Source organism: Schistocerca cancellata, chromosome 7 (genome assembly GCF_023864275.1).
Source record: "Schistocerca cancellata isolate TAMUIC-IGC-003103 chromosome 7, iqSchCanc2.1, whole genome shotgun sequence".
Classification (NCBI taxonomy): domain Eukaryota; kingdom Metazoa; phylum Arthropoda; class Insecta; order Orthoptera; family Acrididae; genus Schistocerca; species Schistocerca cancellata.
In genome coordinates this window covers 239,732,181-239,745,038 of record NC_064632.1, presented here as the reverse complement: position 1 = coordinate 239,745,038, position 12,858 = coordinate 239,732,181, and the positions used below count along the sequence as shown (strand labels likewise).

General features: G+C 41.1%; 1 protein-coding gene across 1 annotated transcript in view; it reads right to left on the bottom strand.

Moving 5' to 3' along the window:
- Positions 1-268: 268 nt before the first annotated feature.
- The window catches only part of LOC126092495 (39S ribosomal protein L39, mitochondrial), a 74,649-nt gene continuing 62,059 nt past the window's right edge, over positions 269-12,858 (bottom strand). Inside the window, exons 8-9 of the mRNA XM_049908113.1 lie at positions 5,646-5,693; positions 269-550 (exon numbers count right to left, since the gene is read on the bottom strand). Of these exons, the coding sequence (XP_049764070.1) occupies positions 473-550; positions 5,646-5,693 (126 nt within the window). The 3' untranslated portion in view covers positions 269-472. The remainder of the gene's footprint in view (positions 551-5,645; positions 5,694-12,858) is intronic.

Sequence of the window (12,858 nt, the reverse complement as noted above, 5' to 3'; positions counted from 1 at the left end):
CCTGATGAATCAACCGTTGGTTGCGAAAGTTTGAATTTTGTGTGTATGTTTGTGTTTGTTTGTGTGTCTATCAACATGCCAGCGCTTTAGTTTGGTAAGTCACATCATCTTTGTTTTTAGATATAACATAATTCTTTCCTCTACATGTGAGGAATATTTCTTGAAAGTTTGGCCAAACCCTTTTTTCTATTATTTTTTTTATTTTTTATTTTTATTGTTTACACCTTGTATACTTACATATGTAATTCTGTCCCAGCATTTACAAAGAAATTAGCATACACACCTATCACGTGTGATATTCTGATATAAATAAATTGGTGAACAACACATTTATTAAAGAAAATCTATTTATTATTGTACATCAATAAAAAATATAAATACATTGTGAGACCAAAGCCTCAAGGTGGATGCACTGCTGTTATTTTTGGGAGAATAATCCTCCTGATAGGGAGAACTTAGTTCTCGGCTATAGTCATGCCACAGTAGAGGCCATGACAGATGCCGTCTTAGCTGGTTCTGCTTTGTAACTGTCTGGGAGATGCAAAGTGTTCTGTAACAAAAACGTTCACTTCATGAGACTTACATGCAACAAGGAAACAGATTTTTAGTTATACAAGTGTTTTTCTTTTTTTCCCAGGTCAACAAGTTTTTATTACAGAACTTTTGATGTAGCGAATGTAGCAAACTATGACAGTAGTCAAGGTGAAACCACATGCTATTGGATCTTTTGACAGTCATCAGAGATATTTTTGTATAACAGAGATATTTTCGTATATCATTGAAGTATGGTGATGTTCTCATTCACAACAATACATCTCAAATTCTGTGTAATAAGTTCAAGTGGGAAACATCTCATCAAGTCTATATAATTCAGACCAAGCTACTTAAGATTTTCATCAACTTCAAAGATATAGGAACATCTTGCAGGTAATTGCTTTATGGGTAATGAGAATTAACATGATGGCAATACTGGGTTGTTGACTCACCAGAAAGCCATATATTACAAGATGGGACTAATCAGACTGGTACTGAGATATTGCAAATACTTTGGTAAAGAACTAAATGGTAAGTATGAAACTAATCATGCGTACGCTGTTTTTGTTGATCTTTTATACTTATCTTATGCTGTATCATGCATACTAAGAATAACGTTTTCATTTACACCCACATCTCACTGAGTAGTAGGGGCACTAAGTCATCAACAGGCATGTACACAAGACTGAAAACTTTGAAGTTTTTGGTTGAATACTTTTTTAAGCTTAGAACTCTCTCTCTCTCTCTCTCTCTCTCTCTCTCTCTCTCTCTCTCTCTCTCTCTCACTCACTCACTCACTCACTCACTCACTCACTCACTCACTCACACACACACACACACACACACACACATACCACTATATGAATACACTACACCAGCCAAATACACTGCTGTAACTGGGGCGAGGTGTTGTGTCTGGTGGAACAGGTAAGGGGAGGAACAACACAGGGAGTGAGAGAAACGGCTGTGGAAGCACGATTGATGGTTCAGAGGGAGGCAGGAGGTGCTCAGAATACGAATGCAACACAGGCACCTTGAGTTCATGCACCACATGATGACAATAAAGTAGAGGGTGGTTGGGAGGGGACAGAACAGATGAAGGGGAAACTAAGGAAGAAGGTGTGGGCATAATCTGAGTGAAATTAGGGTCTTGTGGCAGGTTGGAGGTGTGTGTGTGTGTGTGTGTGTGTGTGTGTGTGTGTGTGTGTGTGGTGGTGTTGGTGGGGGGAGGGGGATCAGCACTCCAAACCCACCCCCTTTCCTGCACACTCGTCTTCCACCTGCTTCCCAAAATCCATAAACGCAACAATCCTAGACAGCCCACTATAGCTGGTTACTGTGTGCCCATCAAAAGAAACTCTGCTCTTGTTGACCAACAATACTAACCAACTGGTCGCAGCCTCTCCTCCTATGTTAAAGATACAAACCACTTACTTCGTGGGCTCCCAACCATCCCCGCCTCATTTCCACCTGGATCTCTTATTTGTTGCTGCTGACACCACTTCCCTATACATCAATATCTTCCATGCCCACGTTCTTGCCACTTATGAGCACAATTTTTCCGAACATCCTTCTGACTCCAAGCTCATCAACCCATTCATTATACAGCCAAATAATAACATCCTCATAAATAACTACATCTCCTTAACTGGAAGATTTACGAAGAAATCTGCAGCACAGCAATGGACGTGCGCATGACGGAGTTCTGAGCCAACCCATTTATCAGTCATCTGGAGGAAACCTTCTAGGTCACCTAAAACCCCAAACTTCTTCGATGGCTCAGGTTTATTATGATATCTTCATGATCTAGACCCAGAGTCAAGCAAGCTAGCCTCAGTCCACAACTGTCTCAACATCATCTCTCTTGTTCTTTCTGTCTGATCCTCCACAGACCAACATGTCACATCTTCCTTGGCATTGACCTCCATGTCTCTGGTGGTTCCATAGATACTTCTGTCCATATCGAGCCCAGTAACCACCAACAATACCCTTCCATGCCAAAAACTCACTCCCATATAGTCCCACACACAGTGCGTAATGACAAAGTTCCCTTGCCCAGTATTCTAAAGGTATCACAAAAATCTTCCTACACAGACACTATCCCCCAATCCCAGTTCACAGACAAATTTCCTGTGCCGTACCCTCACACCCCTGTAACCCCTACCACCATCTCCAAGAACCTGATGTGTAGTATTGCTCCTCCTCATAAGCCAATGTCACCCCAGAGAACTGAATCACAACCTTCTCCGGGGCTTTGACTATTTATCACAGTTCCTAGAAATGATGAAAAGCTTATCTACAATCCTTTCCACCTGTCCCAAACTGGTAATCCACCACCCACCCAATTTACACAGTGTGGTGGAATGTGCTGCTATTCACAGTATGCTTGGTTTCAAAGGCTGATTTACCACCCATGTCATATGGGTCCTTTCATGAAACACTGCATCTCTGAACTATGTAGATGGGAGTTGTCCTTGCAACACGTTTGTTCCTGTAATCCTCCTGGCCTCAACCTTCACTAGTACCCTCTCCCACACCCATCCCCAACCTGCCCCCAGGATCCTAATTTCACTCATCCCACAGCCGCAACCTCTTCTCTCCATTCTCTCCTTCCTCTGTTTGGTCACCACCTGCCAACACACTCCTCCACATCATCACCACCACCACCACCACCACCACCACCACCACCATCACCATCACCATCATCATGTGATGCACAAAATCACCAGACCCAGTGCTCATGTCGTATTCCTCTCCTACGCATATACTGCCTCCCGTCCACCATTTCCCAAACCTCCCTCACTTTCTCCACTCTCTGTATTCTGACCCACTCCACATGACACAATGCCTTAACCCAGTCAAGCTGGAGAACTTCAGTCCCAGTACACAATATTCAGCCAGCACAGTGTAGCCTTACTAATTTGTGTGTGTGTGTGTGTGTGTGTGTGTGTGTGTGTGTCTCAATGCTTATATTATTTGTCAGTTGTTATCTTTACTGATAATTTATTTATGATCAACAATCATTGTGCATACACAAAAAGCTAAGGAAGCTCAACAGCAAGATATAAGTGTTCTTTTTTTCTTTGAGCTTTTTGGGAATGGAACAGTAGATAAATAATCTGAAGATGATTCAATGAACCCACTGCAAGATACTTAAGTATGAATTACAGAGAAGTGATGTAGTTGTAGATGCAAAGTGTGTGAGAAAAAGAATAAGACTGATTTTTTTAACTATCAAAGTTTTTATGTTTTCCAAACAACAACATTATTCCCTTCAAAGTAGTTCTCTTTGGCAGCTATACACTGGTGGAATCATTGTTCCCAGTCTTGGTAGCAGCACTGAAAGCCTTCAACTGGTATGGCCTCTAAAATGTCAGTCACATTCTTTGAAATGTTCTCTAGAGTGCCAAAATGAGATCCTTTTAAGACTTTTTCAATTTCAGGACAAGAAAAGAGTCACAAGGACTCAAATCAGGCAAATATGGGGCTGTGGAACAACAAGACCACCTTTGAAGCGAAAAATTATGTGATGCAAGTGGCTGTGTGACATGGGGCATTGTCATGATGCAGCATCCACTTGTCTGAAACGTCTGGTCTCAATCGATTCACCCTATTCCTGACACTTTCAAGGACATCTTTGTAAAACATTTGGTAGACAGTTTGTCATGGAGGATCAAATTCTTTATGCACGATACCTCTATTGTCAAAAAAGTAAATCAGCATTGTTCTGATATTTGATTTGCTCATTTTGCCTTTTTTCGGCTGACGAAATGTTTCAGTATGCAGCTCCTCAATTTGCCACTATTCAAAAATCCAGGGCTCATAACCTGTGATCACATGACTGAACGATTAATAGTCATTGTCAAGCCTCTCAGAAAGATCAATACAAACACTTCTTCAATTGTCCTTCCGCTCAGTTGTGAGGTTGTGAGGTTTTTCGGCACCATTTTGGTACAAACATTTCACATGTGGAAATCTTCAGTCAAAATTTGATGTGCAGTGTCAGTGTTATGGCCAGCTGATTTTAGTAATTCTGTAATTATACCGTCTTCTCTGGACACTTCTTTGTTTTAAGTCTGTTTAAAGAAACTGATGAAATTGAAATAACTAGAGTTAGGGTTGGTGTTCTGGTTTTCAGTGGTTGGAATTTATTCACTGATTCTGCAGTTTAATAGTTTTTCAAAATATTTACGAAGTACCTTACATTTTTTCTGGTTGTTAAGAGCCAAACTGCCATTTTCATTTTTGAAACAAAGACTGTGACGGTGGTAGCAGGTTAGTTTTGTTTTGAATGTTTTATAGAAGTTTGATTTACACCCAATTTATTCTCATTTAGTTGATGCACAATGTACATGACAAATGTACAACTTATGGATGGAAGTTCCCTCAGAAATTCAAGACAAAAGTTGTTCTTAATACAATAGTGCTTTAGAACTGCTATGTCCTTCTATTCTTTCACACAGAGAGCTACATCAACCAACTATTTACTGAGGATATGCCACTCGATGTGTAATCTAAAGCACATGTCACAACATTTTTTCATATACTGTCAAATGTCATTTTTGTGGCAGGAAAAAGTCTTAGGTGTCACCAATAAACAAATCTCAATTTCCTTGGTTAATAATCCAAAATCTAAATGGTTAAGCCACCAATTATTTTATTTTCTGCAGTATAATTTTTGTATGGAAAAGAAAAGTTTAAAATATAATTTCAGTCATACAGAGTATTTTTTACTAAACAAGTTGAAAATACAGTAGCAGATTGTAATTTAAATGCTGAAAGTGACAGAACTTCAAGCTTTAGGAGCTAAGCCAACTGGAGAATTAAATTTCAAAACCAACAAGAATGCAATTTATGTGAGAGACATCCTTGTTGTCTCTCTTTTGACCCAAGATTGTGGATGACTATTGCAAATCTCTTTCCCTCACACTTCTTTCTTCATACAAAGGAAAGTCTGGTTGGGAAAGCATGCAAGTAAGAATGCCAGTCTGCAACCATTTAACAACTGAACAAGACATACACTTTACTTTCTGTAAGTTTTCTAATACTTGTTTCTTATTTTTATATTTTAATACAGAACAATACAAAAATCGATAGGTATATCAACTCACCAGCTTGCTTGCACGAGACTCCAGGATGCCATACGCGTAGTGATTCAACTGCAACACAGAACAGTAGTAAAATTAGTACAGTTTGAAACCTTATAGGGCAGAGCAAAAGTAACAAGAAGGAAATTAGTAACAGAACTCAAATTTCTTAGTTGAAGGATCATGTTTTACCGTGTGTGTGTGTGTGTGTGTGTGTGTGTGTGTGTGTGTGTGTGTGTGTGTGTGTGTGTTTACATAGCTCTTTTCCCTACACCCTACTCCCACTGCCCCTTAATCATCCTAGTCATTCTCTTCTCCATTCCTAACTCCTTTTGCACCACAACAATCAGTGTACAAAACTTGTTTCACAAAATATACTGTTTCTAACATTCACCAATACTTTAATTACAATGGCATTCAAAGGGTTTTTCACAATAGTGTTCTGGAGTACTTTACACTGAAACAAATCTGAAATCAATCACTACAAAATTTCAATGAAAATAATAACAACTGAAAGGAAGAGCAATTTTAAGTTAAGAGGTAACTGCATCATCATTTGCTGAAACCTTCATGACACCTTCATCATTCTACAACATACTACATTGACCTTTTTGAGTGAAAACATGCCAGTTGCTCTTAAACACAGGTAACCACTGAGAAGTCATCTTCTGATAGCGTCCTGTCTAGGAAACTTGCAGTACCATCTTCTTGAACATAAAACACTGAAACACTGCATCCCGTAGTCACACGAACAATCCTTATGTCTGCCAAGTTGTCTGTGTATGTGTTGATGATGGCTCTGGCATAATACAGCAAATAAAAACAAGTGTAATGCAAGGTGACAACCAACACACAACATAACTGCAGCTGCTCAGACAAAAACCACTAGGGGACTGACCAAGCCTGTCAGCATAACAGACAAACTTCCATATGATCATCACTGATTGTGGATGATAAGCAGTTCAGACAACAAGAGAACAGCATCTTCTGAAAACATGATGCTACAGAGGAATGCTGAAGATTAGGCACATAGATCAAATTACAAATGATGAAGTACTGAACTGAATTGGAGGGAAAAAAAATTAACATGCAATTTGACTAAATGAAGGGATCAGTTGACAGGACACATTCTCAGGCATCAAGTAATTGTGATTTCTTTATACAGTGAGAAGGTTCAAATAGATATAGGTTGTGGTAGTTACGCACATATGAAGAGGTTTGCACAGGATAGACTAGCACGGAGAGATTCATCAAACCAGTCTTTGCACTAAAGACCACAACAACAGCAGAGTTACTCTTTGGATGAATTTTGAGCAAAGACAGTCCTACATATTTTTCCTCGTTTAATCATAATGTAATGCATTTATGAAATACAGGGATAAATAAATGAAATTTCTGATGCAAAAGATAAATCTGCCAAGTATTTAAGTTACAGCCATCAATTACACTTTTGTGAGGATTAAATAAACCACTTAGGCTAGATCCCAATGCACAGCCTAGGCAATCAAATGTACAGCTGTTAGTATCTCTTGCTAGATCAGTACAAGGGAAAGGCAACCGCTAACCTAAAGTGGATTTATGTGTGGAGCACAGACAGTCTTGTCGTAGCCATGGCAGTGTGTGCGTGTGCACATGCGTGCATGCATGAACTTTTGCTAGGAAAAGAGCTAGTGTTCAAAGCTAATGTGAATGCTGTTTTCTGTTACATGTTTCTGTGTTCCATGCATTGATCTGCTATAGGTGTGTGGTTATGTTTGCACTGTTTTCTGTACTGCTGCATCCAGGAATTTCCAGTCTTGATGGAGCACTTTAGAAGGAACAAATACAGGTGGGCTACTCTGTGACCTACACATCAGATAGCATAGTGAGTCAAGCTCTTTTACTCTCTTGACTAAATGTACTACAGATGACACAAACATTGTGTGATTGCAAACCAACAATATTTAATGGAGATTTATGACTCTACTAGCATGAGAGCAGTACATGAACTGGTCATGTTGATGCCAAGCTTGGGCATTAAGAAGCAATGAGTAGTTTGGGCTAGGACTAGGTGAGCATAACTCTGCCAAGATTCAGCACTGTTCAGATGCTTCACCAAACTCTTTGAAACCTGGTCAACCACTGCACAATGGGCAGTGTTGTTGGAGGCCCTACTGGCATGTGCATGTTGCTGAGACATCAATGGTTCAAGCTGAATGAACAAATATTGCCAGTGAGAAACAAAATCACTATTCAACCTATGGTAGTACACTGATCGTCATAAAAACAGCTGCACCCAGACGGACCCAACCTATCATCTGCAAACTACATGGGTATGTTGAACATCACCAGCTATGACAACAACCACTGTTTCAAGGAAGGCAGGATACAGGGAGTGTGGGGGGGGGGGGGGGGGGCTGTGATGTCATACTCATCTATTAATGCAAAGGGCCCTAAACGGTTGTGCTGGCCAGTATGACAGCAGGTTACTCAACTGGACAAGTTTGAGAAGAGCTGTATCATGGGGCCGCAAGAGGCTGGGTGTCCTATCATTGTATTGTCCACCACACCTGTCATACAGGCACCACCATTGTCCATTGTTGGTGGTAACGTGTACAAGAACACACACATGTACAACATGTAGGATCTAGTCGTCCGACATGCTCCACAAGCAAGGAAGACTGACAGATTGTTTTCCACATGTAAACAGATCCAACAGCAACCATAGTAGCGGTTCAGCAGGCTGTCCTCTGCACCATCTAATAAGTGCTATTACCATTGGCAGGCAGGTGCATGACACAGGTCTTACAGTACACTGACCATAATGATGCCTTCCAATCACAACCAGCCAGCATCATGCTTCCCTCGCCTGGTGTCAGCAATCACAGACATGGGGCACTAAACAGTGGCCTGGTCATTTTTGATGATGTCCCACTTCTGCCTTGGACATGATGACCACTGTGTCCATGTTTGGGGTGTATGGGAGAGTGCCACAAACAGCAGTTGTCATTTTCCATCACATCTCCCACCAGCCTGGTGCGATTATATGGGGAGCAATATCCTATGGTGCCCATTCACTGTTAGTGCCATTCATAAACACTCATGCCGTATTTCGACAGGACACTGGTCATCCTCATACCGCGAATACTTTTCCATAGCCAGCCGCAGTACCCAATCTACCCCAGTCAAGAAAATGTGGGGATGCCATCGAGCGTGCCATCAGGACTCCACCTTCAACCATCAATCTGCAGGAACTGCTTGCTCATATGCAAGCAGCATGGGATGGAGTATTACAAGACTACATCCGAGGTCTGTACAACTCTATGCTGCAACATTTGGACACTTACAAAGATACTCGTACCGGGGGCGGGGGGGGGGGGGGGGGCCGGGGGGGGGGGGGGGTTGTAAGGTGAGCTGCACACCCACCACAGCTAGCATTCAGGGAAAGGAAAAATGTAGTGGAGTCAGGCAGTCTTCTTTCAAAAAAATATTTACAAGTCAATATTATGCAAGTTTTTAACAGGGTCAGAAATGTAACACCTTTACAGCTTCTTACAAGTCACCATTCTCCTCCAAAGTATTAAAAATACTCCATACCACCATGTCCAGCCCTGCCCCCACTACAAACTGTTGTATGGGCACACTTGGATGCTTGTATTCACAACCATTCGGATCTGACGCCATACTAGTGTGTACATTTCGTGGCTTTGTAGCACAATAAATGTTGGTCCTTCAAAGTTGAAAATGTAATCATTTTGTATTTGTGGTACCACCTACCTGCCCACCAATAATGGTCACAATCCACCTTCTCCTTCTTGATGCAACCCTTTTTATGGTGATCAGTGTATAATGAAGAATATCTAATCAATGTTACAAGTTCATTTAGACTTCGTAAGGATAGGGAGGAATTCAGAATGAGCATGGAGTTCGGCAAAGAAATTTCCTATCCCCTAGAAAGCTTTCAGGTCCTCACTCCTGGAAAATAAATATGGAATATGTGTTAATGGATCATATCTGAATGACCTTTATTTTTCAGTTGGCAATATAATATTTGCCTCTAGTCCAGATAAGTTTCAAACAAATTATGGAACTACTTGACAGATCAGGCTTGCAAGTGAGCCTGAAAATCAATTGTAATATGAATGAAACAAGATAACACACTGAAAAGAAAATAGTAAAAATTAACAATGAGGTCATATAGAATGAGTTGTTGAGATTTTGTTTTTAGGGCAGTTGAAGACAGCCACTGGATTGATGGGAAAGGAAATCAGTGGAAGATTAAAAATGACTGTAATGCATTGGTAAACTAAATATGGTTTATAAATTGAAGACTCCAATGTAGTTGAAGTGGCAGGTATGGACTTTGAGCTCAGTGGACAACACGGAGAATGTTGTTAGAAGTTAACAGCAGAGACAGGAATGCTAACAAATGGATCAGAGAACAAACTGGAATGGAAAACAGAATTAGCACCAATGAAAATGATATGGAGGTTGGTGAAACATGCATAACTAGTATCATGGAACATGGGCCATAGAAATTCTTTGTTAGATTTCAAGAAATAAGAAATAGCTATGCCTCCAGTACATTTTAATTCTGTGTCTTACATATTGTATTTTATGAAAAGGATTGACTGCTACTCACCATGCAGAGGAGATGCTGAGTCACAGACAGCACAATGAAAAATAATGTAGACTAAGTCCTCCAGAAGATGTAGGAAACTCACATACATTCTCATAACCACAACTCACATATTCATGGTGACTGTCATTTCTTGGTGATAAGGCTCACTGTGATTGTGTCTGAGATGAGCAGCAATCTTCACTGGGGTGGTTAGTGGAGGTACAGAAGAGGTATGTGATGGGAAAGGAGAAGGGTACCAGGGTAGGGATGGGAAAGATGTTAATGCTGACTGTGGGAGCATGCAGGGATATGGTGGGCCCAGGACAGGACTGTTAGGTGTGACAATGGGAGAGACAGGAGGGGGTGGGAGGTGCTGGGAAGGGGTGGGGGAAAGGGCAGAGGAGAGAAGTAGAAAAGGGGAAATGACTATGCAGGTATGCTGACAGGATACAAGGTGTGTGTAGTAGTACTGAAGTGGCAGCAGGTAAGAAGATACGTAGGTGGAGGACAGGAACTAGTGAAGGTTGGGGCCAGGGGAGGGGAGCAGGAGGGGTGAGGTTATAGGGAAGGGGGGTTACGGGACATGAGCTGTGAGCATGAGCTATGAGGCAAGAGGTTGGGTGCATGGGTGGAATAGGTTGGGTAAGAGCAGAATGCGACTGTGGGAGGGGTGTGGAGAACAGTGAGGAGGATACCTCTTATTCCAAGAAAGGATCAGAGACAGTCAAAGCCATGGCAGAGAAAGTGTTACTGACTCATAAGGGTACACTCTTTTGTGACAGGGCAGTGGGTCTATGGGTGATGGTAGGTGACTGGGTAGAAAAGGCATGGAAGATCTATTTCTGGACAAGGTGGGGAGGGTACTTTCGATCTGTGAACTCTTCAGTGAGACTCCTGGCACATTTCGATAGGGACTGCTTGTGACTGCACATGCAACGACCATGGGTGGCTAGGTTTTATGGAAGGAATTTCTTAGTGTGGAATGGGTGGCAGCTGTCAAAGTTATGGTATTGTTTGTAGTTGGTAGATTTGATGTGGATGGAGGTACTCATGTAGCCATCCTTGAGGTACAGGCCAACATCGGGAAAGATGGCTCGTAGTGCTGAGGGGAAACAATTTTTTTTTTTTTTTTGGGGGGGGGGGGGGGGAGGTGAGGTTCTGAAGGAATGTGAATAGGGTGTTCTCGTCCTTGGTCTAGTTCATGAAGATATCAAGGAAACTGAACCAGATGATAAGTTTGGAAATCTGAGTGGTTATCACTCAGAATAGGTTGGCACTGGATGAGGCCACATGGGTGCCTACTGTTGTATCACAAATTTGTTTTTTTGGTGATGCCTTCAAAGGAGTCTGGGTGAGGATATAATTGGTCATCAAGACTAGGAAGGAGGTTGCAGATTTTGAGCAAGCTGCGCACTGGGAAATGTAGCAGCTACGCAACAGGTATTGGGGATGTTAGCACAGAGGAAGAAGAAACCGACAGCGATGAGTTGGGTGGTGAGTGGTAAAGGAACAGGGACTTCAGAGAGTTGGTGCTTATGTGAATGTATGGCAGTGTTCTTTGTCTGATAACGGGCTTAGTCCAATAGCTGAATATATCTAGCATTCTTTTTCAGTGTGCCTGCCTGTGACTCAATGAGACCTCAATGTCATGAGTAGCAATGTATCCTTTCCATACTGTCGTTAATCCATCACAGATTTTCCATTTTTTAATACTGTATTTTATTATACTTATAGCTCTGAAAATGGTCAAATAGATTGGAAACAGTTATCTTTTTACTGACATGCAACAGTGGTAGAAAAAATTAGAAATTAAGAAATCCATGGAAAACAAATAACAACTGATAAAATAATAAAAACTCTCTATAAAAAGGAGGACAACATCTCACAGTAGAATAATATCTTCGGTGAAATGTGACTAGGCTATTTCCAAAACCATGGGCAGGCAAAAAAGAAAATATTGTAACACTCAATCATTTGTGAATGTAGATATAATCTCCTTGGTAGAACTGGAAGATGCAATAGGGTCCAGGAGAAACAGAATGTGTCCAGAGAAAACATAAAAAAATTCAGAGCGTATTAAATATGTCCCCAAGAATCTTAGGGTTAGGCTTCTAAATTTTATAAGTCCATGCCACAAGAATGGTCATTCCAGACGATAGCAGAGTAATCTTACCCATTTATACAAAAGGAGACAGGAGTATTTGTAATAACCACGAAGGTACAAGCCAATTAAACTGTGGGTATAATATACCATATTTACTCGAATCTAAGCCGCACTCGAATCTACGCCGCACTTGAAAAATGAGACTCTAAATCAAGGGAAAAAAAATTTTCCCGAATCTAAGCGGTACCTGAAATTTGAGACTCGAAATTCAAGGGGAGAGAAAAGTTTAAGACCGCACCTCCAAATCGAAACAAAGTTGGTCCATTGCAACATGAGACACAATTTAGGTCGAATGGATGAAGATACAGCTACAGTAGTTTGGTTCGAGTCGTAAGCTTAACAGTTGAGCTTTACCAAGTAGCCATTGCTATGTGTCAGGTGCTCCGTCCGCATTTGTACGGGTACCCTTCCTTTTTCATGGGCTTCATGTGGTTTGAATCGATTGCTTATATTGCTTTGATCTGATAAGTGCC